This window comes from Muntiacus reevesi, chromosome 2, assembly GCF_963930625.1.
Source record: "Muntiacus reevesi chromosome 2, mMunRee1.1, whole genome shotgun sequence".
NCBI classification, from domain to species: Eukaryota; Metazoa; Chordata; class Mammalia; order Artiodactyla; family Cervidae; genus Muntiacus; species Muntiacus reevesi.
Genome location: NC_089250.1, coordinates 139,402,963 through 139,429,150, shown reverse-complemented (window position 1 = coordinate 139,429,150; position 26,188 = coordinate 139,402,963). Strand labels below are relative to the sequence as shown.

The following is a 26,188-nucleotide window of genomic DNA, read 5'->3' as shown; positions in this document are numbered from 1 at the left end:
CTGTTAGCCATTTGGAAACTTTCTTTGGAAAAACGTCTGTTCAGATCATCTGCCTATTTTTAAAAAACTTTTTTATTTTGTATTGGGTTATAGCTGATTAACAATGCTGTGAAAGTTTCAGGTGATCAGTGAAGGGTCTCAGCCACACATACACATGTGTCCATTCTCCCCTAAATACCCCTCCCATCCAGGCTGCCACAAAACACTGATCAGAGTTCCATATGCTATACAGTAGGTCCTTGGTTATCCATCTTAAATATAGAAGTGTGTACATGTCCATCCCAAACTCTCTAACTATCCCTTTCCCCTGGCAACCATAAGTTCCTTCTCTGTGAGTGTCTGTTTTGTAAGTAAGTTCATTCATATCATTTCTTTTTAGATTCTACATATAAGAATGTCTGCCCAATTGAGTTGTATGAGTTCTTTTTCTTTCTTTCTCTATTCTTTATGGATATATGAAAAATTTTTATTTACTTACATATTTAAGTATAGTTGGTTTATAATACATTTTTCACATGTACAGCATAATTTTTCAGTATTTTGTAGAGTATACTCTCTTAAAAGTTATAACATGTTAGTGGCTATAATTCCCTTTGCTATACAATATATTTTTGTTCTTATCTATTTTATAGATAGTAGTTTGTATCTCTTAACCTCATGCCCTGGATTGACCTTTCCCTTTGTCTGTTTCCTTTGGTAACCACTAGCTTGGTATATATATCTGTAGGTCTCTTTCTGTTGTACATACACATTTGTTTGTATTATTTTTTAGTTTCCTCATATAATGGTATTATATAGTATTTCTGTTTATTTGTCTGACTTAATGTTGATCAATGTTTCTGTAACTGGGAGAATTTCATTCTTTTTATGACTGGGCAATATTCCATTATATTCATATACTACATCTTCTTTATTTATTCATATGTTGACTGACAGTTTGCTTTCATATCTTCACTATTGTAAATAGTGCTGCTAGGAATATTCGGGTGCATGTATCTTTTCAAACTAGAATTTTCATTATTTTGATATATACCCAAGATATGCTCAAGATTGCTGGGAGAAATACCAACAACCTCAGACATGTAGATGATACCACTTTAATGGCAGAAAGTGAAAAGAAACTAAAGAGCCTGTTGATAAGGGTGAAAGAGGAGAGTGAAAAATCTGGCCCCAAATTCAACATTCAAAAAATGAAGATCATTGCATTGGGTCCCATCACTTCATGGCAAATAGATGGGGGAAAAGTGGAAACAGTGATAGATTATACTTTCCTGGGCTCCAAAATCACTGCAGATGGTGAATGCAGTCATGAAATTAAAAGACATTTGCTCCTTAGAAGAAAAGCTGTGACAAACCTAGACAGCATACTAAAAAGCAGAGCTATCACTTTGCCAACAAAGGTCCATATAGTCAAAGCTATGATCTTTTTTAGTAGCCATGTATGTATGCATGTGAGAATTGGACCGTAAAGAAGGCTGAGAACCAAAGAATTGCTGCTTTGGAACTGTGGTGCTGGAGAACACTGTTGAGAGTCCCTTGGACAGCAAGATCAAACCAATCAATTCTAAAGGAAATCAACCCTGAATATTCATTGGTAGGACTGATGCTGAAGCTGAAGTTCCAACACTTTGGCCACCTGATGTGAGGACCAGACTCCTTGAAAAAGATCCTAATGCTGGGAAAGATTGAAGGCAAAATGATAAGGGGGCAACAGAGGATGAGATGGTTGGTTGGCATCACTGTCTCAATGGACCTGAGGTTGAGCAAACTCTAGGAGATAGTGAGGGAGTGGGAAGGCTGGCATGCTGCAGTTCATGGGGTTGCAAAGAATCAGACACAACTTAGTGACTGAACACCACAACAATACCCAAGAGTGGAATTGCTGATTCTATTTTAGCTTTGTGTGGAACCTCCATACTATTGATATTTTTCTTCTTGGTTGCACCAATTTACATTCCCACCTCTTCACATCTGCTCCAACATTTGTTATTTGTGGTCTTTTTGACGACAGTCATCTGACAGGTGTGGGATATCTCATTGTTTTGATTTTCATTTCTCTAATAATCAAGAATGTTGAGCATCCTTTCATGTTCTTGTTAGCCTTTAGTGTGTCTTTGGAATAATGTCTGTTCAGATCTTCTGTCCACTTTTTGATTTGGTTGGGTTTTTTATATTAAGTTTTATAATTTGTTTATATATTTTCAATATTAACCCCTTGTTTGTCACATCATTTGCAAATACTTTCTTCCAGTCTGTAGATTTTCATTTAATTTTGTTGATGGCTTTCTTTGCTGGGCAACAGCTTTTAAGATTAATCAGGTCCCATTTGTTTACTTTTGCTCTTGTTCCCTTTGTGTTAGGAGACAAAGAAAAAGCAATATTGCTATGATTTGTATCAAAGTGTGTTCTGCCTATCTTTTTGTGTAGGAGTTTTATGATCTCCAATCTTGCTTGTAGGTCTTAATCCATTTGAGTTTGCTTTATTTTTATAAATTTATTAATTAAATTATTTTATTAATTAATTAATTTTTGGCTCTGCTAGGTCTTTGTTGCTGCATGTGGGCTTTCTCTACTTGTGGTGAGCTGGGGATATTCTCTATCTGTGGTGCTTGGGCTTCTTGTTGTGGTGACCTCTCTCTTTTATTTTATTTTATTTTATTTTATTAGTTGGAGGCCAATTACTTCACAACATTGCAGTGGGTTTTGTCATACATTGACACGAATCAGCATAGAGTGGTGACCTCTCTTATTGCAGAGCATGGACTTTGGAGCACAGGCTCAGTAGTTGTGACCCATGGGATTAGTTGCCCCAAGGCATGTGGAATCTTCCCAGAGCAGGGATTGAACTGGTGTTCCCTGCATTGGCAAGCCAATTCTGAGTCATAAGACCACAGGGAAGTCCTGAGTCTATTTTTGTGTATTATGTGAGTAAATGTTCTAATCTCATTGTTTTACATGTAGCAGTCCAATTTCCTCAGCACCACTTGTTGAAGAAACAGTGTTTTTCCACTGTTTACTCTTGCCTTCTTTAACTGTCCATAAGTGCATAAGTTTATTTCTGAGCTCTATATTCTGTCTTCTGTCCACTTTTTAATCAGAGGAGTTTTTTCTTTTGATACTGAGTTGTATGAATTGGTTATATATTTTAAGCATTAGCCCTTTATTGGTCATATCATTTGCAACTATTTTTTCCTATTCATTAGATTGTCTTTTTGTTTTGTTGATGGTTTATCTGCTGTGCTTTTACAATTGCTTGTAAGACATATTTAGTGGTGATAAACTACCCCCAGCTTTACTTTACTGGAAAATTCTTTTTTTTTTTTTAATATATAGTTACCTCTGCTATATAACAGGACCTTGTTTTTTTACACTTTACTTTTTAAAAAATTTATTTTTTTTAATTGAGGGATAATTGCTTTACAGAATTTGTTGTTTTCTGTCAAATCAATATGAATCAGCTATAGGTGTACATATATCCCCTCCCTTTTGAGCCTCCCTAGGTTGATACAGAGCCCCTGTTTAAGTTTCCTGAGACATACAGCAAATTCCCGTTGGATATCTATTTTACATATGGTAATGTAAGTTCCCATGTTACTCTTTCCATACTTCTCACTCTCTCCTACCCTCTTCCCATGTCCGTAAGTCTATTCTCTATATCTGTTTCTCTATTGCTGTCCTGCAAATAAATTCTTCAATATCATTTTTCTAGATTCTGTATATATACATTAGTATACAATATTTGACCAAGAGGAGCTACCCCTGGCCGGAAGTCAAGGGCAGCGGGGGAGAGGAGCTACCCTGTATCAGAGGTAAGGAGTAGCAGCTGTGCTTTGCTGGAGCATCTGTGAAGAGAGACCCCATGTCCAAGGTAAGTGAAACCCAAATAAGATGGTAGGTACTGAGAGACGGAGGAGAAGGCAATGGCAACCCACACCAGTACTCTTGCCTGGAAAATCCCATGGCCGGGGGAGCCTGGTGGGTTGCCGTCTATGGGGTTGCACAGAGTCAGACATGACTGAAGCGACTTTGCAGCAGCAGCAGCACTGAGAGAGTGGCTCAGAAGGCAGACAGACTGAAACTACAATCACAGACAACTAGCCACTCTGATCACATGGATCACAGCCTTGTCTAACTCAACAAAACTAAGCCATGCTTAGTTTTGGGGTCACCCAAGACGGATGGGTCATGGTGGAGAGGTCTGACAGAATGTGGTCCACTGGAGAAGGGAATGGCAAACCACTTCAGTATTCTTGCCTTGAGAACCCCATGGATAGTATGAAAAGGTAAAAAGGACACTGAAAGATGAACTCCCCAGGTCGGTAGGTGCCCAATATGCTACTGGAGATCAGTGGAGGAATAACTCCAGAAAGAATGAAGGCATGGGGCCAAAAAAAAAAAACCCAGTTGTAAATGGGACTGGTGATAGAAGCAAGGTTTGATGCTGTAAAGAGCAATATTGCATAGGAACATGGAATGTTAGGCCCATGAATCAAGGCAAATTGGAAGTGGTCAAACAGAAGATGACAAGAGTGAACATTGCATTGTAGGAATCAGTGAACTAACATGGACTGGAATGGGTGAATTTGACTCAGATGACCATTATATCTACTACTGTGGGCAGGAATCCCTTAGAAGAAATGGAGTAGCCATTATGGTCAACAAAAGAGTTGGAAATGCAGTACTTGGATGCAATCTCAAAAATGACAGAATGATCTCTATTCGTTTCCAAGGCAAACGGTTCAATATCACAGTAATTCAAGTCTATGCCCCGACCAGTAACACTGAAGAAGCTGAAATTGAACAGTTCTATGAAGACCTACAGGACTTCCCTGGTGGCTCAGATGGTAAAGCGTCTGCCTACAGTGCAGGAGACCCGGGCTCAATCCCTGGGTTTGGAAGATTCCCTGGAGAAGGAAATGGCAAACCACTCCAGTATTCTCGCTTGGAAAATCCCATGGATGGGGGAGCCTGGTAGGCCATAGTCCATGGGGTCACAAAGAGTCGGACACGACTGAGTGACTTCACTTCACTTCACTTCACTTCATGAAAACCTACAAGACCTTCTAGAACTAACACCCAGAAAAGATGTCCTTTTCATTATAGGGGACTGTAATGCAAAAGGAGGAAGTCAAGAAACACCTGGAGTAACAGACAAATTTGTCCTTGGAGTACAGAATGAAGCAGGGCAAAGGCTAACAGAGTTCTGCCAAGAGAACGCACTGGTCACAGTAAACACCCTCTTCCAACAACACAAGAGAAGACTCTACACATGGACATCACCAGATGGTTGACACCCAAATCAGATGGATTATATTCTTTGCAGCCAAAGATGGAGAAGCACTATACCATCAGCGAAAGCAAGACTGGGAGTTGACTGGTTCAGATCATGAACTCCTTATTGCCAAATTCAGACCGAAATTTAAGAAAGTGGAGAAAACCACTGGACCATTCAGGTATGGCCTAAATCAAATCCCTTATGACTATACAGTGGAAGCGAGAAATAGATTTAAGGGACTAGATATGATAGAGTGCCTGATGAACTATAGATGGAGGTTCATGACATTGTACAGGAGACAGGAATCAAGACCATCCCCAAGAAAAAGAAATGCAAAAAAGCAAAATGACTGTCTGAGGAGGCCTTACAAATATCTGTGAAAAGAAGGGAAGTGAAAAGCAAAAGAGAAAAGGAAAGATATACCCATTTGAATGTAGAGTTCCAAAGAATAGCAAGGAGAGATAAGAAAGCCTTCCTCAGAGATCAGTACAAAAAAGTAGAGGAAAACAATAGAATGGGAAAGACTAGAGATCACTTTAAGAAAATGAGAGATACCAAGGGAACATTTCATGCAAAGATGGGCTCAATAAAGGACAGAAATGATATGGACCTAACAGAAGCAGAAGATATTAAGAAGAGGTGGCAAACTATGGAAAACAGTGTGGAGATTTCTTAAAAAACTGGAAATAGAACTGCCATATGACCCAGCAATACCACTTCTGGGCATACACACTGAAGAAGCCAGATCTGAAAGAGACACGTGCACCCCAATGTTCATCGCAGCACTGTTTATAATAGCCAGGACATGGAAGCAACCTAGATGCCCATCAGCAGATGAATGGATAAGGAAGCTGTGGTACATATACACCATGGAATATTACTCAGCCATTAAAAAGAATTCATTTGAATCAGTTCTAATGAGATGGACAAAACTGGAGCCCATTATAAAGAGTGAAGTAAGCCAGAAAGATAAAGAACATTACAGCATACTAACACATATATATGGGATTTAGAAAGATGGTAATGATAACCCAATATGCAAAACAGAAAAAGAGACACAGAAGTACAGAACAGACTTTTGAACTCTGTGGAAGAAGGTGAGGGTGGGATGTTTCAAAAGAACAGCATGTATATTATCTATGGTGAAACAGATCACTAGCCCGGGTGAGATGCATGAGACAAGTGCTCGGGCCTGGTGCACTGGGAGGACCCAGAGGAGTCGGGTGGAGGGGGGTGGGTGGGAGGGGTGATCGGGATGGGGAATACGTATAACTCTATGGCTGATTCGTGTTAATGTATGACAAAACCCACTGAAATGTTGTTAAGTAATTGGCCTCCAACTAATAAAATAAAATAAAATAAAAAAATACAAAAAAAAAAAATAAATAAAACTTACGTGTGTCTGGAAAAAAAAAAAAAAAAGAAGAGGTGGCAAGAATACACAGAAGAACTGTACAAAAAAGATCTTATGAACCAGATAATCACGATGCTGTGATCACTCACCTAGAGCCTGACATCCTGGAATGTGAAGTCAAATGGGCCTTAGAAGTATCACTATGAACAAAGCTAGTGGAAGAGATGGAATTTCAGTTGAGCTATTTCAAATCCTGAAAGATGACGCAGTGAAAGTGCTGCACTCAATATGCCAGTGAATTTGGAAAACTCAGCGGTGGCCACAGGACTGGAAAACATCTGTTTTCACTCCAATCCCAAAGAAAGGCAATGCCAAAGAATGTTCAAACTACCGCACAATTGCCCTCATCTCACACACTAGTAAAGTAATGTTTAAAATTCTCCAAGCCAGGCTTCAGCAATAGGTGAACCGTGAAATTCCAGATGTTCAAGCTGGTTTTAGAAAAGGCAGAGGAACCAGAGATACAATTGCCAACATCCACTGGATCATTGAAAAAGCAAGAGAGTTCCAGAAAAACATATATTTCTGCTTTATTGACTATGCCAAAGCCTTTGACTGTGTGGATCACAATAAACTGTGGAAAACTCTGAAAGTGATGGGCATACCAGACCACCTCACCTGCCTCTTGAGAAACCTGTATACAGGTCAGGAAGCAACAGTTAGAACTGGACATGGAACAGACTGGTTCCAAATAGGGAAAGGAGTACATCAAGGCTGTATATTGTCACTCTGCTTATTTAACTTATATGCAGAGTACATCATGAGAAACACTGGACTGGAGGAAGCACAAGCTGGAATCAATGTTGCCGGCAGAAATATCAATAACCTCAGATAGGCAGATGACACCACCCTTATGGCAGAAAGTGAAGAGGAACTAAAGAGACTCTTCATGAAAGTGAAAGAGGAGAGTGAAAAAGTGGGCTTAAAGCTCAGCATTCAGAAAATGAAGATCATGGGATCCAGTCCTATCACCTCATGGCAAATAGATGGGGAAGCAGTGAAAACAGTGGCTGACTTTATATTTTGGGGGCTCCAAAACCACTGCAGATGGTGTTTGCAATCATGAAATAAAAAGACGCTTACTCCTTGGAAGGAAAGTTATGACCAACCTAGATAGCATATTAAAAAGCAGAGACATTACTTTGCCAACAAATGTTCGTCTAGTCAAGGTTATGGTTTTTCCGGTGGTCATGTATGGATGTGAGAGTTGGACTATAAAGAAAGCTGAGCGCTGAAGAATTGATGCTTTTGAACTGTGGTGTTGGAGAAGACTCTTGAGAGTCCTTGGACTGCAAGGAGATCCAACCAGTCCATCCTAAAGGAGAACAGTCCTGGGTATCCATTGAAAGAACTGATGTTGAAGCTGAAAGTCCAATACTTTGGCCACATGATGGGAAGAGCTGACTCATTTGAAAAGACCCTGATGCTGGGAAAGATTGAGGGCAGGAGGAGAAGGGGACAACAGAGGATGAGATGGTTGGATGGCATCACCGACTCGATGGACATGAGTTTGGGAGGAGTCTGGGAGATGATGGACAGGGAGGCCTAGGATGTTGCAGTCCATGGGGTCTCAAAGAGTGGACCACCAGCAAGTGACTGAACTGAACTGAATTGATACAATATTTATCTTTTTCTTTCTGACTTACTTCACTGTTTATAATAGACTCTGGGTTCATCCATCTCATCAGAACTGACTCAAATACATTCCTTTTTATTACTCAGTAATATTCCATTGTGTGTATATACCACAACTTCATTCATTCATCTGTCGATGGACATTGAGGTTGCTTCCAAGTTCTAGCTATTGTAAATAGTGCTGCAATGAACAATGGGATACATGTGTCTTTTTCAATCTTGGTTTCCTCAGGGTATATGCCTAGGAGTGGGATTGCTGCGTCATATGGTGCTTTGATTCCTTGTTTTTTAAGGAATATCCATACCGTCTTCCATAGTGGCTGTATCAATTTACATTCCCACCAGCATTATAAACGCATTCCGTTTTCTCTACACCCTCTCCAGGATTTATTGTTTGTAGACTTTCTGATGATGGTCATTCTGACCTGTGTGAGGTGATATCTCATTGAAGTTTTGATTTGCATTTCTCTAATAATGAGCGATGTTGAGCATCGTTTCATGTGTTTGTTAGCGATCTGTATGTCTTCTTTGGAGAAATGTTTGTTTAGGTCTTTTCCCCACTTTTTGATTGGGTTGTTTCTCTGGTATTGAGCTGTCTGAGCTGGAAATTAATCCTTTGTCAGTTGTTTCATTTTCTATTATTTTCTCTCATTCTGAGGGCTGTCTTTTACCTTGCTTAAAATTTCCTTTGCTGTGCAAAAGCTTTTAAGTTTCATCTTAAGCTTTTAAGATTCCACTTGTTTACTTTTGTTTTTATTTTTACTGGAAAATTATTTTGCCTTCACTTCTGGAGGATAACATTACTGGGTAAAACATTCTTTATTGGCAGTTTTTTTGGTTGGTTGTTGTTAGAACTTTGAATGTATCATCCCATTATCTCCTGGTCTGCAAGGTCTCTGTTGAGAAATATTCTAATAGCCTTAAGGTTGGGTCCCTTTTATAAGAGAAATATGCTTTCTCTTGTTGCTTTTAAAACTCTCTCATCTTTGATTTTAAATAGCTTCATTACACATGTTTTGGAAAAGATTATTTTGGATTGAAGTTTTGGGGTGATTTATTTCCTTCATGAACTTGAATAGCCAAATCTCTCTCCAAGTTTGGGAAGCTGTTAGCCATTATTTCTTTAAGCAAGCCCTTCACTCCTTTTCCCTACCTTTCTCCTTCTGGGACACCAATGGTGCATACATTATTTCTCCTGAAGATGTCCAATAAGTTCCATAACCTCTTTTCATTCCTTCTCATTGATTTATTAATTTACTCCTCTGAAAATATAATTTCAATCTTCTGTCTTCAGGCTCACTGCTTCTTTTCTTTGCTTGGTCCTTCCTGTCTGTTGTTGAAACTGCCTATTGTTCAGTCATTGTACTCATAAGCAATGTTTGGTTCTTTTTATATTTTCTATCTCTTTGTTGAACTTCCTATTTAGTTCTTTTATTGTCTCCCAATATTGTTAAGTTGTTTATCTGTGTTCTCTTGTAGCTCTCTGAGCACCTTTAGAACAATTGTTTATAATGCTTTTGTTGGACAATTCCTAGATCTCCATTCTTTAGGGCCAGCTACTGGAGATTTCCTGTAGTCTTCTGGTGGAGTCATTCCCCCCTGATTCTTCAGTGATCCCTGTAGCCTTCCACATAGGTCTACAGAGTTGAAAAAGCATGCACCTCTTCCAGGCTTTATGGACTGTCTTTAGTAAGAGAAGATTTTCACCTCTGAGTGGGAGTATGCTGACATATGCTGTTACTCTAGGTCGAGTGCTGCAAGGTATGAGTTATGGGAGCATGTGGAAGCACTGAGTCTGAGGAAAGGGGCATGATGTCTTTTCAACTCAGGCCACTGGTACCACAACACTGACAAGCTATGTGGATCTTGATGAACACTGCTGGGGTTGCACAGCGGCTGCAAGGATAATAGGTATCTTCAGTGGTGTCTCAAGGCCCAATGGCTAGGGAACAGGACAGGCATTGTTAGTGGCCAGAGAAAGTGGTGGACACCAACTCAGCAGTATGAGTCAGCTACAGGCCTTGTGTTGGGGCAGAAGCCAGGTGCAGACATATATATATAGTGTGTAGGAAGCAAGAATCAGGCCAAGTAAGGGCTCACTGGCAGTTGCAGGGGTCCTGTCTGTTGGCAAATTCTCGCATACCTGCAAACTCTCCCTCTGGACATGTGCACTTCAGTGGAGGTCACACACAGGGCTCAGGTTCGGTGTGTACAGGTGCTCAGCTGGTGTGGTTAGTCCAAGTGTATGACCAGCAGTGAGTATGAGCCAGAGGAGTCTAGGCTTGCATCTTGCACTCACACAGCCTCAGAAATCTGAGCTGGCTTTGGGTGTGGCTCTTGGATTCTGGTGGGGCTCTGGGGACAGACTGGGAAGTGGCTCCAGTAGCTGCATCAGCAAATGTGAATACCCGTGGCACAAAAGCTGGTGTCATCTGCGGGAAATGCCAGGTGGCTTATAAGATTTTTGTTTAATCAGTGGTGAAATCTGCTGTTTGTTTTCTTAGTAGGTCCCTGTGAACTGCAATAACTTCTACTGTGTGGCTGCTATTAGTAGCCCCTGCATTTATTCTTATTCCTCACATCTCTATACATCTGAGCTTTGTGAGTCTGGGTAGCGTGAAATCAAAGCAGGACATTTGTACAATGATCCCAAAGGCTGGAGAAGCCTGTTGCTCAGACTTCTCTCCCTCTCCTGGTGAGGGGCCCTCTTTCTACCTAGGAGATTCCCTCACCACACTGAATGTTGCTTACTTGGGGGATGGTTTGATATTTTTAGCCTCTACTAATGCCCATTCTCTACCTACTCACAAATTAGAATTCTGGTCAGGGACCTAGAAACTAGATTCTGTTCTCAAATATTCTGACTTATTCTTTATTTAGAATTTTGGGGATCACCAAGAGCAAAGGGCAAGAGAGTATGTCTTGTATTGACATCCCAGTTTCTTTTTGAGCTCTGATTGAGGATTTTAGGTAAAAGGCTATTCTCTAAACTTTGATGTCCCTACTATCTGGGGTAAGACAGGTTATCACAAACTTTCATAACCTTTCAGTTTTCTCATGCTAATTTACTAGAGAGTTAAAATTTAATAGTATGTGTTTACTATGGTCAATATTATATTTACAATTTCTTCAGATTCACATGATTAAAAAACTCATATTTGAGGAAGCAAGGACTTTTCAACTGGAAGTTCTGATATTAACCCACTGTGTGATTATGTGTGGAAGTCTTTGCCTCTCTGAGCCATTATCACATTGCTCTTAAAATACAGCTATAAGGCATTTTATTAGAACATTTCTAAGATCTGTCCCAGCTGAACAATTTCTATGGTTTCTTCCTTCTGTGAAGAGTAAAATGGTTAGGCATATGAGACCCCAGAAATTTTGCATAGAAAAAGAGAAGTCACAAGTTTTTCAGGTAAAGAGATTGCTCTGGAGGAATAGAGAGAATATTATCATTCAAAAATCTGCTCTTCTATGTAGCTTCCATTGATCTTCTACATAAATGATCATATACTCTTCAAATAAAGACAATTTTTCTTTGTTTCTCAAAATTATTCCTGTTATTCAGTCACTAAGTCCTGTCCACTCTTTGCAACCCCATGGACTGTAGCATGCCAGGCTTCCCTGTTCTTCACTGTCTCCTAGAGTTTGCTCAAATTCACGTCCATTGAGTTGGTGATGCTATAGAGTTATCTCATCCTCTGCTGCCCTCTTCCCCTTTGGCCTTCCGTCTTTCCCAGAATCAGGGTCTTTTTCAAGGAGTCTGTTATTTACACTGGTGGCCAAAGTATTGAAGCTTCAGCTTCAGCATTAGTTCTTCCAATGAATATTCAGGGTTGATTTCCTTCAGGATTGATTGACTTGATCTCCTTGCTGTCCAAGGAACTTTCAAGGGTCTTCTCCAGCATCACAGTTTGGAAGCATTAACTCTTTGGTGCTCAGCCTTCTTTAATGTCTAACTCTCACATCTGTATGTGACTACTGGAAAAACTGCAGCTTGGACTATATGGATCTTTGTCAGCAAAGTGACGTCTCTGCTTTTTAATACACTGTTTAGGCTTGTCATAGCTTTTCTTCCAAGGATCAAGCATTTTTTTTAAGAGTTTCATGGCTGCAGTTACCATGTGCAGTGATTTTGGAACCCAAGAAAATAAAATCTGTCAGTTTCCACTTTTTCCTCTTCTCTGCCATGAAGTGATGGGATCAGATGCCATGATCTCAAATTTTTCATTGTTGAGTTTTAAGTCAAAACTTTCCACTCTCTTCTTTCACTTTCATCAAGAGGCTCTTGAGTCCTCTTCACTTTCTGTCATAAGGATGGTGTCATCTGCATACCTGAGGTTGTTGTTATTTCTCCTGGCAATCTTGATTCCAACTTGTGATTCATCCAGCCTAGTATTTTACATGATGTACCCAGCATAGAAGATAAATAAACAGGGTGACAATACACAGTGTTTTTGTACTCCTTTCCCAAGTTTGAGCCAGTAAGTTGTTCCACGTAATGTTTTAACTGTTGCTTCTTGACCTCTATATAGGTTTCTCAGAACATAAGTAATGTGGTCTGGTATTCCCATCATCTTAAGAATTTTCTAGGGTCTGTTGTGATCCACACAGTCAAAGCCTTCTGGGTAGTCAACAAAACAGAAGTAGATATTTTTCTGGAATTCCCTTGCTTTCACTATGATCCAACAAATCTCGACAATTTGATCTCTGGTTCCTCTGTCTTTACTAAACCTCTGCCTTTCTTGTACATCTGAAGGTTCTCAGTTCACATACCGCTGAAGCCAGAGTTGAAGGATTTTGAGCATAACCTTACTAGCATGATAAATGAGCGTAATTGTTCAGTAGTTTGAACATTCTTTGACACTCTTCTTCTTTGAGATTGGGATAAAAACTGACCTTTTCGAGTACTGTGGTCACTGCTGAGTTTTCCAAATTTGTTGACATATTGAGTGCTACACTTTAACAGCATCATCCTTTAGGATTTGAAATGGTTCAGCAGGAATTCCATCACCTCCACTATCTTTATTTGTCATGTTTCCTAAGGCCCACTTGACTTCACATACCAGGATGTTTGGCTCTAGATGGGTGACCACATCATCATGGTTATCCAGGTCATTAAGACATTTTCTTGTGTAGTTCTTCTGTGTATTCTTGTCACCTCTTCTTAATCTCTTCTTCCTCTGTTAGGTCTTTACAGTTTCTGTTCATTATTGTGCCCATCCTTGCATTAAATGTTCCTTTGATATCTCCAATTTTCTTGAAGAGATCTCAAGTCTTTCCCATTCTATTTTTTTCATTTACTTCTCTTCATTATTCACTGAAGAAGACTTTTGTATCTCTCCTTGCTATTCTCTGAAACACTGCATTCATTTGGGTATATCTTTATCTTTCTCCCTTGATTTTTAACTTCTCTTCTTTCCTCAGCTATTTGCAGATCTCCCTCAGATAACCACTTTGCCTTCGTGTTTTTCATTTCTTTGGGATAGCTTTGATCACTGTCCCCTGTACAATATTGCAAACTTCTGTCCATAGTTCTTCAGGCACTCTGTCTATGAAATCTAATCCCGTGAATCATTTGTCCCCTCCACTGTAGTTATAAGGGATTTGATTTAGGTCATACCTGAATATCCTACTGGTTTTCTCTACTTTCTCCAATTTAAGCATAAATTTTTGCAATAAGGAACAATTTTGCAATAAGGATGTTATGAGCCACAATCATCTCCAGGTATTTTATTTATTTATTTTTTATTGACTGTATAGAGCTTCTCCATCTTTTTTTTTTTTCCATTTATTTTTATTTGTTGGAGGCTAATTACTTTACAGTATCATAGTGATTTTTGCCATACATTGACATGAATCAGCCATGGATTTACATGTGTTCCCCATCCTGATCTGCCCTCCTGCCTCCCTCCCCATCCCATCCCTCTGGGTCTTCCCAGTGCACCAGCCCTGAGCACTTGTCTCATGCATACAACCTGGGCTGGTGATCTGTTTCACCCTTGATAGTATACTTGTTTCAATGCTATTCTCTCAGGACATCCCACCCTTACCTTCTCCCACAGAGTCCCAAAGTCTGTTCTGTACGTCTGTGTCTCTTTTTCTGTTTTGCATATAGGGTTATTGTTACCATCTTTTAAAATTCCATATATATGCGTTAGTATACTGTATTGGTCTTTATCATTCTGACTTACTTGACTCTGTATAATGGGCTCCAGTTTCATCCATCTCATTAGAACTGATTCAAATGAATTCTTTTTAATGGCTGAGTAATATTCCATGGTGTATATGTACCTTAGCTTCCTTATTCATTCGTCTGCTGATAGGCATCTAGGTTGCTTCCATGTCCTGGCAATTATAAACAGTGCTGCGATGAACATTGGGGTGCATGTGTCTCTTTCAGATCTGGTTTCCTCGGTGTGTATGTCCAGGAGTGCAATTGCTGGGTCATATGGCAGTTCTATTTCCAGTTTTTAAAGAAATCTCCACACTGCTGTCCATAGTGGCTGTACTAGTTTGCATTCCCACCAACAGTGTAAGAGGGTTCCCTTTTCTCCACACCCTCTCCAGCATTTATTGCTTGTAGACTTCTGGATAGCAGCCATCCTGACTGGCGTGAAATGGTACCTCATTGTGGTTTTGATTTGCATTTCTCTGATAATGAGTGATGTTGAGCATCTTTTCATGTGTTTGTTAGCCATCTGTATGTCTTCTTTGGAGAAATGTCTATTTAGTTCTTTTGCTCATGGTTTGATTGTGTCATTTAGTTTTCTGGAATTGAGCTTCAGGGGTTGCTTGTATATTTTTGAGATTAATCCTTTGTCTGTTGCTTCGTTTGCTATTATTTTCTCCCAATCTGAGGGTTGTCTTTTCACCTTGCTTATAGTTTCCTTTGTTGTGCAAAGGCTTTTAAGTTTCATTAGGTCCCATTTGTTTATTTTTGCTTTTATTTCCAATATTCTGGGAGGTGGGTCATAGAGGATCCTGCTGTGATTTATGTCGGAGAGTGTTTTACCTATGTTCTGCTCTAGGAGTTTTATAGTCTCTGGTCTTACATTTAGATCTTTAATCCATTTTGAGTTTATTTTTGTGTATGGTGTTGGAAAGTGTTCTAGCTTCATTCTTTTACAAGTGGTTGACCAGTTTTCTCAGCACCACTTGTTAAAGAGGTTGTCTTTTTTCCATAGTATATCCTTGCCTCCTTGGTAGAAGATAAGGTGTCCATAGGTTCGTGGATTTATCTCTGGGCTTTCTATTCTGTTCCATTGATCTATATTTCTGTCTTTGTGCCAGTACCATAATGTCTTGATGACTGTGGCTTTGTAGTAGAGCCTGAAGTCAGGCAGGTTGATTCCTCCAGTTCCATTCTTCTTTCTCAAGACTACTTTGGCTTTTCGAAGTTTTTTTTTGTATTTCCATACAAATTGTGAAGTTGTTTGTCCTAGTTCTGTGAAAAATACCGTTGGTAGCTTGATAGGGATTGCATTGAATCTATAGATTGCTTTGGGTAGTATAGTCATTTTCACAATCTTCATTCTTCCAATCCATGAACATGGTATATTTCTCCATCTATTTGGGTCCTCTTTGATTTCTTTCATCAGTGTTTTATAGTTTTCTATATATAGGTCTTTAATTTCTTTAGGTAGGTATACTCCTAAGTATTTTATTCATTTTGTTGTAAGAGCTTCTCCATTCTGAGCTGCAAAAATATAATCAATCTTATTTCAATATTGACAATTTGGTATTCTCCATATGTAGAGTCACCTCTTTTGTTGTTGGAAATGGGTGTTTGCTACGACCAGTCTGTTCTCTTGTCAAAACTCTGTTAGCCTTTGCCCTGTTTCAGTTTGTATTCCAAGGCCAAACCTGCCTGATACTCCAGGTATCTCTTGACTTCCTACTTTTCCATTCCAATCCCCTACCATGAAAAGGACATCGTTTTTTTGGTATTTTTTCTAGCTTGTAAGTCTTCATAGAACTGGTCAACTTCAGTTTCTTTGGCATCAGTGGTTTGGGCATAGATTTGGATTGCTGTGATGTTGAATGGTTTGCCTTGGAAATGAATGTAGATCATTTTGTCATTTAAGAATGCACCCAAGTACTACATTTCAGACTCTTTTATTGATTGTGAGGTCTACTCCATTTCTTCTAAAGGATTCTTAGAACAATATCCCACAGTAGTGGATATAATGGTCATCCGAATCCCCAAAGAATAGCAACAACGAAACAACTCTTCTTCCAGTACAAGAATGTCCTGAGGCAGTGCACAATAGGTATGGGGTTGCGCAGCTAATAAGTGCTTTTCTTTGAAATCAAATTCTTTGAATCTGTGAATCTGGCTTCCTAAAGTTCTAAAGATTTCAAAGGGACAAACTTTTCTGAACTCTTATTTTTATTTACTCATGATGAAATTACTGACTCAGTAACTTTTTAATCCTAAATGGATTTTCATGCCAAAATGAGGCTGCAAGATATATAACAGTTACTCAGCAAATGTAGAATATATTAGACTTGAAACACTTTTCAATGCAGAGTTCACAAGTTACAAAACCAGAGTCAAAGTTTTGTACTATGCCTGAGAAAGAGTAATTTGGATGCATCCCTTCAGTTCTGGTTCTCATTCTCCTCAACTGTAAAATGGATTGAAAGATATCTGTTTTATGAGTTGATTATAAGAGTCAAATAAGGCAGCCGCAAAAATGCTTCATCAAGTGTCTACAAATAAAAAGAATTACTTTTTAGTTAAGGGAAACCATTTATTTTCTTTAAAAAGAGCACTTTAAAATTCTAGGCACATTATTTAAAAATCTAATCGCAGCTTTAACGAACACTGCTTTTAAATTGGTTCTTTTGATTTTGTTACATTTAGATGCTAATTTAAATGTGTTGTGTTCTTATCTGTGGAAGATGGACATGGTGGTCTTTCCAGACTGGGTTGTTATTGAATGTGGTTAGTTCCCCAGCCTCCACCCTGAGCCGTGCTCCTCTGCTGCTGCAGATGCTTTGGAGGGAAGCTCCTGTCTCTGAGAACCTTCTTGCTGGCATCCATGTTGAAAACTAGGTAACATTGGGTGTTCTGTTTGAGTTTTATATGTCATAGCTTTTAAGAGGGGGGCTGCTCTCCAGGTTGCTGTTGTGGAGCACCAGTTTCTTTTTAAAAGTTATACTTGGCATATGTGGTGTGGCAAATGTCTTAGGTTCACATTCCATCTCTACCCTTTATTAACTGGGCAGGGAGGTCGGTATCAGGTAATTCAGCTGAAATATTTCTGTTCAAAGCATCTTATGAAGATAAAGTGAGCTAACTGGGTGGGAAATGTCTGACACAGAAGAACCAGTGAAATATTTCCTCAATCAATCTTATCTTGTTAGTTACATGCTGCTGCTGCTGCTGCTAAGTCGCGTCAGTCGTGTCCAACTCTGTGCGACCCCATAGATGACAGCCCACTGGGCTCACCCGTCCCTGGGATTCTCCAGGCAAGAACACTGGAGTGGGTTGCCATCTCCTTCTCCAATGCATGAAAATGAAAAGTGAAAATGAAGTCACTCAGTCGTGTTCACTCTTAGCAACCCCATGGACCGCGGCCTACCAGGCTCCTCTGTCCATGTTTTCCAGGCAAGAGTACTGGAGTGGGTTGCCATTGCCTTCTCCGAGTTATATGCTAATTGTATTTTATTATTAAATTCAGCTTCTTAAATATTAGAAACTATTTATTAACTACATTGGACTTCCCAGGTTGTGCTAATGGTAAAGAACCCACTTGCCAATGCAGGAGATGTAAGAGAGGTGATTTTGAATCTGGGCTGGGCAGATTTCCTGGAGGAGGGCATGGAAACCAAATCCAGTATTGTTGCTTGGAGAATCCCGTGGACAGAGGAGCCTGGCCGGTTATAGTTCATGGGATCACAAAGAGTCAGACAGGACTGAAGTGACTTAGCATGCATGTATTATCTAAATTAATTGATTAAATGTTATTCAAAATAAATCCCCAGATATACCTGAAATAAATGTTGTTGATGTACTTGCTAGCAATAAAGGACATTCTAGAACTATCTTCCATACAACTTTTTGGGTAATTTTCATCATTGCTATTGTTTGCACTTGATTTTTGTACACAGAATTCACTTTTAGTCTTCATATTTATTTGATCCATAGTGGTTTGGGCAGTATATTCAGGAGGTGCTTCTGATAAAAACCCATGCAGTCTTTCCAGGAAATGAGAAGTCTTAGTGCCTCACTTGATGATTTTTACCCCATGCTTAACAGACTTCATACTTCTATTTTGTCCTTAGCTGGACTGATCAAGCTTTCTTCATTTCTTTTTGCTTTTCTTCTATTCAAAGGAAAGATTTCATTTTAGGTGTATTTTAAACTTTCAGGCAAAATTTTTGTGTTGTAATTGCTTGTATCTGTCTATATAATTAAAAATTATAATTACTATCGATAGCCTTACTAGCATAAGACAGATCACTCTCTAAATGCTGACAACTTCCTACCCTCTATGTCAGCTTGCATATTTTGTTAGAAACATCTAGAATTTTAGCCCTGTTTTCTTATGGAAAATAGCTTGATAATTTCTTTAAGCTTTGCTACCACATTATCAATCACTATTTAGACTCAAAAGTTTTGCTTGCCTTTTGTATGTCATTAATTTTGTGTCCCACTTTCTCCCCTTTTGGGGATATGTTTTTATTTTGTTGGAATTTTTCCTCAGGTAATTATTTCAGAAATGATTTCAAGATTATAAAAGTCTGAATGTTCACATGTCGAAAAATGTTTTTATTTTTCTTACTTATTTTATTTTTGGCTGTACCACACAGCATGAGAGACCTTAGTTCCATGACCAGGGATTGAACCCCTGCTCCCTGCAGTGAAAGCATGGAATCTTAATCACTAGACCACCATGGAAGGCCTCCAGATATCTATACTTTGACCTTATGGTTGAATTGAGATTATCAGGTAGAGAATAACAATTTTGAAAATCATTTCCTATTGAACTTTTGAAGATTTTACTTGATTGTTTTTAATCATTTATAAGCATTGTGTAAGGAAAGGTTTATTCTAAATTGAGTCTCATTCTTTGTAACTTCCTTTTTCTCTTTAAAACTTTTCAAGGTTTATTTTCTCTTGATAGTCTTATGTTTCACAAGATTTTGGGAGTGTGGATCTATTCTCTGTAATCCTGTTTAGAATTTGGTAGATTCTTTGGATTTTTCACCTTTGGAGGAAAAATGTATTCAATTATCTTTGCTTATTTTTCTCTCTCCTTAAAACTCTTGTGATAAAATCACTAGGATTTCTATTAATAGAACTATTTTTCATACTGCTTAACTTTGTCTAATATTTTCATCATTATTATTTTGTACTCTATCCTTGTGAAAACCCATGTTATTGCTAAATCTTACTGCTATTTAAAATAAGTGAAAATGAAAAAAAATAAAATAAAATTGGTGATGTGATTCAAATAATCCATTGAAGTTAATATGGAAACATGAAAGATAAAGTTAGTGAACTAAAAAAAATAAAATAAAATAAGTGAAAATGGAACTAAATCTATTTTATTACTAGCATATCCATTTATTAAAAAATATTTGTTTGTCACCACTTACTTAATTACCAAGAACTTCTCATTTTTCTAATAACTTTTTCTTTTTCATGGCTAAATTTATCTGATAATTTTAACTTTTCTGTTTTCACTAAATTAAGTCCTTCAAGGATTAGTTTTCTGACTTTTAAGTTCGATGCTTATTATGCAATTGGAGGTCCTCAAATATTTTTAGAGTCTTGAAATTTTGTTCACATCTGTGAATTTCTAGACACTTTCAAATATTTATAGCATTGAATGCTGGAGTATATTTTTTCACTTAGGTATGAACATACAATGTTTGCTCTGGCTGTGTGATCCTTATGGAAATGTGTATGCAAAGAAGCGGGGTGGGTGATATATAGTCAAGGGACCTTCCACTGATGTCTTTGAGTGATTTCTTTCCTTGACTTGTTTTTCCTGTTTTCTGTCTACTGTCTGCTGACCAGCATCTCCTCTGGAAGTAAGTGGTGTCAGAACTCCTGGCACAAAAAAAGGGCTCTGCGAGGACTAGTGGGATAGTTCTACTCTTTTCTAAGATAAGACCAGCTCCCTATTCCTTTCTTTATTTGTCCTGCCCCTTTCTTCTGTCTTTACGTCGGCTTTCCATGGATTTTATGAGAGAAAGTTCTAAGAGGGTGCTTCTTTTTCGGCTCATATGATGAGCTGAGATGCTCTCATCATTTGTTGTGATTGTGAATTCGAGGCTTTTGAAATTCTGATAGCTTCAATTTTACTACTAAAATATGGCCATCTCTGAGAAAGTGAATTAGTTTCCAGTTGAAATTTCCATTGAAACTTACATGTTTATCAGTAGTAATGTAACCTTCCATTTAAATATCTATTGACAAGCCAAAGTGCAGTGATGATAAAGCAATATTTATTTAAAAGTTCAAAGACTTATTGCATGTTTGGTGATAAGCTTGCACTTTGTTTGTTTGTTTTTTTTCTTTGTACTTAGTTTTTATAAAGTGTTTGGATTCTAAGCTTTCAGTTGCCCTCACGCAAAGCACACCAATGGATCTCTTTGTAGTTCTGGTGATCTGTCTTTCTATTTTGATTTTCCTTTTTCTATGGAATCAGAGGCATGCCAAAGGAAAGCTGCCACCTGGGCCCACACCTCTCCCAATTGTTGGAAATATTCTCCAGATAAATATTAAGAATGTCAGCGAATCCATAAGCAAGGCAAGTATGACTACTTTTCTTCCAGTTGTTTGTGATGAGTAAATAAGACAGCCCTATGTCTTGTCCCAGACTCCATAGTCCCAGACACCATGTTTGTTAAAAGTGGTTTTAAAGGGGAGTTCCCATTGAACACCTTGACATTATTTTATTTATTTATTTATTCATTGTTATTTATTTTTATTCATTTACTTTAAAAATATTTATTTTTGGCTGTGCTGGGTATTCATCACTGTGCACAGGCTTTCTCTTATTGCGAGCAGAAACTACACTCTAGTTGCAGTGTGTGGGCTTCTCCTGCCATGACTTCTCTTGTTGCAACAGACAGACTCTGGCTCATGGGCTTTAGTAGTTGCTCCTCACAGTCTCCGGAGTGTAGGCTAAGTAGCTGTGGTACTCAGGCTTTTTCCTTGCAGCAGGTGGGGTTTTCCCAGACCAGAGGTCAAACCAGCATCCCTTGCATTGTGAGGCAGATTCTTAACTGCTGGATTACCAGGGGAACCCTGTTAATTTATTTTCAATTGATCTAGAGTTGATTTACAATATTATGTTAGTTTCAAGTGAGAACATAGAAAATTTTATAGATTATGCTCCTTTGAAATTTCTTGTAAAATATAGGCTGTATTCCCTGTGCTGAACAATTTATCCTTGTAGTTTATTTGTTTTATACATAGCAGCCTATAGTTTTTAATCCCCTACCCCTCATTTCCCCTTTCATTCTTCTGTTTCCCACTGGTAACCACTAGTTTGTTCTCTATGTATGTGAGCCTGTTTATATTCTGTTCAGTTAATTCATTTTATTTTTTTAAAAAATATTCCACATATAAAAGATAACATAGAGTATTTGTCTTTCTCTGTCTGACTTACTGCACTAAGTGTAATGCCCTCCAGATTCGTTTATGTTATCGCAAATGGCAAATTTTCATTCTCTTTTGTGGTAAAGATTGTAAAGAATCAGCCAACAATGTGGGAGACCTGGGCTCAATTCCTGGGTTGAGAAAGATCCCTTGGAGAAGGGAATGGCTACTCACTTCAGAATTCTTGCCTGGAGAATTCTATGGACAGAGGAGCCTGGTGGGCTATAGTCTAGTGGGTTGCAAAGACTCGGAAACAGCTTAGTGACTAACACTTTCACTTCACTAGGAAGTAGATCCAAAAATATATGCTATGATACATGTCAAAGAGTATACTGCCTATGTTTTCTTCTAGGAGTTTTATGGTTTCTGGTCTTACATTTAAGTCCTCAACCTTTTTTGAGTTAAGCTTTGTATATAGTATGAGAAAATATTTTCTTTCTGTGTTGTTCAGTCACTGAGTTGTGTCTGACTCTTTGTGACCCAGACTTCAGAATGCCAGGCTACTCTGTCCTCCACTATCTCTTGGAGTTTGCTCAACCTCATGTCCATTGAATCAGCGATGCTATCTAACCATCTCACCCTCTGCCACCCCCTTCTCCTTTGTCTTCAGTCTTTCCCAGCATCAGGGTCTTTTCCAATGAGTTGGCTCTTCCCATCAGGTTGCCAAAGTATTGGAGCTTCAGCTTGATCAACAATCCTTCCAATGAATATTCAGGACTGATTTCCTTTAGGATGGACTGGTTGGATTTCCTTGCAGTCCCAGGGACTCTCAAGAGTCTTCTCCAACACCACAGTTCAAAGGCATCAATTCTTCAGTGTTCAGTCTTCTTTATGGTTCACCTCTCACATCCTTACATGACTACTAGAAAAACCATAGCTTCGACTAGATGTACCTTGGCCAGCAAAGTGATGTCTCTGCTTTTTGATATACTGTTTACGTTTGTCATAACTTTTCTTCCAAGGAGGAAACATCTTTTAATTTCATGGCTGCAGTCACTGTCCACAGTGATTTTGGAACCCCCAAAAATAAAATCTGTCACTGCTTCTACTTTTCCCCTTCTATTTGCCATGAAATATTGGGACTGGGTGCCATGATCTTAGTTTTTTGAATGCTGATTTAAGTCAACTTTTTCACTCTCCTCTCTCACCCTCATCAACTGGTTCTTTAGTTCCTCTTTGTTTTCTCCCATTAGATTGGTATCATCTGCATATCTGAGGTTGTTGATATTTCTGCTGGTAATCTTGATGCCAGCTTGTGATTCATCCTGCCCAGCATTTCATATGATGTACTCTGCATCTAAGTTAAGATATATTCTGCATATAAGCAGGGTGACAATATACAGCCTTGTTGTACTCCTTTCTCAATTTTGAACCAGTCAATTGTTCCATGCTAATTTCTAACTCTTGCATCTTTACCCGCATACAGGTTTCACAGGAGATAGGTAAGGAAGTCTGGTACTCCCATCTCTTTAAAATTTTTCACAGTTTTTTGTGATCCATACTGTAAGAGGATTTAGTGTAGTCAATGAAGCAGAAGTAGATATTTTTCTGGAATTTCCTTGCTTTCTCCTAGAAGAGGATGAGATGATTGCATGGCATTACTGACTCAATGGACAAGAGTTGAGTAAACTCCAGGAGTTAGTGATGGACAGGAAGGCCTGGCGTGCTGCAGGCCATGGGGTCGCAAAGAGTCGGACATGACTGAGCGACTGAACTGAACTGATCTTGCTTTTTCTATGATTCAATGAATGTTGGTAATTTGATCTCTGATTCCTCTGCCTTTTCTAAACCCAGCTTTTGAATCTGGAAGGTCTTGATTCATGTACTGCTGAAGCCTATCTAAGATTTTGGACATAACCTTACTAGCATGTTAAATATTTTAATTTATTTCTTTATGTGTAGCTGTCTAGTTTTCCTCACACCACTTATTGAAGAAATTGCCTTTTCCCCACTGTATATTTTAGTGTCCTTTTTCATGGATTCGTTGTTCATATAAGTGTGGGTTTTTTTCTGGGCTTTATGTTCTGTTCCATAGACCTGTGTCCATTTTTGTGCCAGTATAATTGTTTTGGCTACTGAAACTTTGTACTGTAGTCTGACATCAGGGAGTATGATACTTTCAGTTTTGTTCTTTCATTGGATATCTTTGCTTACTTGAGATCTTTTGTGTTTCCATACAAATTTTAGAATTACTTGATGTATTACTTTGAAAATTACACTTGTATTTTGATAGGATTTGCTTTGAATCTGTTGATTTCCTTGGGTAATATGTAATATGTTCACTTAAACAATATTAACTTACCCAGTCCATGAACATGTTATGTCTTTCTATCCATTTGTATTGTCTTTTTTTTTTTTTTTTTAAATCAGCATCTTATAGTTTTCTGAGTACATGTTTTTTAATTCCTTGGTTAATTAGATTTATTGCTTGGAATTTTATTCTCTTCTATGTGATGATAAGTGGGATTGTTTTATTAATTTCTCTTTCTGATAGTTTGTTCTTATTGTTTAGAAATGGAACAGATTTCTGTATGTTGATTTTTTTTATCCTACAACTTTTCCAAATTCACTGATGAGCTCTAGAAGACTTTTGTTGGGATCTTTAGAATTTGGTACAGCAAGGCGATCCAACCAATCCATCCTAAAAGAAATCAGTCCTGAGTATTCATTTGAAGGACTGATGCTGAAGCTGAAACTCCAATACTTTGGCCACCTGAAGCAAAGAACTGACTCATTTGAAAAGACCTGATGCTGGGAAAGATCGAAGGTGGGGGGAGAAGGGGATGACAGAAGATGAGATGGCTGGATGGCATCACTGACTCAATGGATATGAGTTTATGTAAACTCCGGGAGTTGGTGATAGACAGAGAGTCCTGGCGTGCTGCAGTCCATGGGGTCGCAAAGAGTGGAACATGACTGAGCGACTGAACTGAACTTAGAATTTTGTATACATGGTATTATGTCATCTACAAATAAGAACAGTTTTACTTCATTCTTTTCAAATCCTTTTATTTCTCTTTCTTTGACTGCTATGGCTTTGATTTCCAATATGATATTTTGAGTAAAACTGGCAAGAGTGGGCATCTTTGTCTTGTTCTTAATTTTAGAGAAAATGCTTTCAGTTTTTCACAGTCAAGTATGATGATATTAGCTGTAGACTTATTATATATGTGATTTTAAAATTATGTTGAAGTATGTTGCCTCTATACCTACTTTGTGGAGAATTTTTAATCCTAAATGGATATTGGATTTTATAAAAAACTTTTCTATATCTATTGAGTTAGCATATGATTTTTATTTGTTAATGTGGTGTATCACATTGATCAAATTGAGAATATTGAACCATACTTTCATCCCTGGGATAAACCCCACTTCTCAATGATGTATGACACCCAGACATGATTTTAGATGGTATACAGCTAAAGGTTGCCAGAATGGAGTGAGATCAATGAGATCATTGTTGAAATTGTCAAAAGTAGGAATTCTCTGTCCATGTTGTGACCTATGTGTCCTTTATAGCATTTATTTTGGTGAATTCTAATGGCAATGAAATTGCTTTAATTTTTAAAAACTGTATAGTTACAGAGTGACAACCCCAAAATTTTCCTGAAAGAATACATTGATTTGAAATCAAGGAAATAACCAAATTTCAAGAGATTTCACAGCTTCTGTTGTATTTGCTCAATGAATGAATAACTGTTCTACAGCTCTTTAAATTTTGAAGGAATTATCTGAAATCTGACTTCTCTGGGAAAGGTAGTTATGAGAGCACTGCCCCTGGAAGCTCCTCCTTTTGTGTATCAGACTCTGGTTTTGAAGAGATTGTGTCAGGACCCGAGGTCATACACTTGTTAACTCACAGCCTTGGTCAAATTTTATTAATCTCTCTGAGCTTTAATTTCTATTTCTTTAAAATGTGAATAAAATTGTTATGTACAAATATTAATACCTGAGTTTAACAAGTTATTGAGTGCCTATTTTCAGTACCAGGTGTGTCAGATGCTTGAAATTTTCAAAGTGAAAGAAAGTGAAAATTTTAGTCAATCATGTCTGATTCTTTGCGACCTCATGAACTGTAGCCCACCAGCCAGGCTCCTGTGTCCATGGAATTCTCCAAGCAAGAATACTGGAGTGGGTAACTCTTCCCTTCTCCAGGGGATCTTCCCAACCCAGGGACTGAGCTTAGGCCTCCCACATTGCAGGCAGGTTCTTTAACTATCCAAGCAGTGAATTAAAAAAA

At 38.3% G+C, this 26,188-nt stretch overlaps 1 protein-coding gene across 3 annotated transcripts in view; it reads left to right on the top strand.

Moving 5' to 3' along the window:
* The first annotated feature begins 20,926 nt into the window (after window positions 1-20,926).
* Window positions 20,927-26,188, top strand: part of LOC136158249 (cytochrome P450 2C21-like) — a 36,263-nt gene continuing 31,001 nt past the window's right edge. For 2 of the 3 annotated variants that reach the window (XM_065920042.1, XM_065920041.1), the window contains exon 1: window positions 20,927-21,098. In XM_065920042.1, the coding sequence (XP_065776114.1) occupies window positions 20,927-21,098 (172 nt within the window). The remainder of the gene's footprint in view (window positions 21,099-26,188) is intronic. The other variant, XM_065920040.1, reaches the window with a different exon arrangement.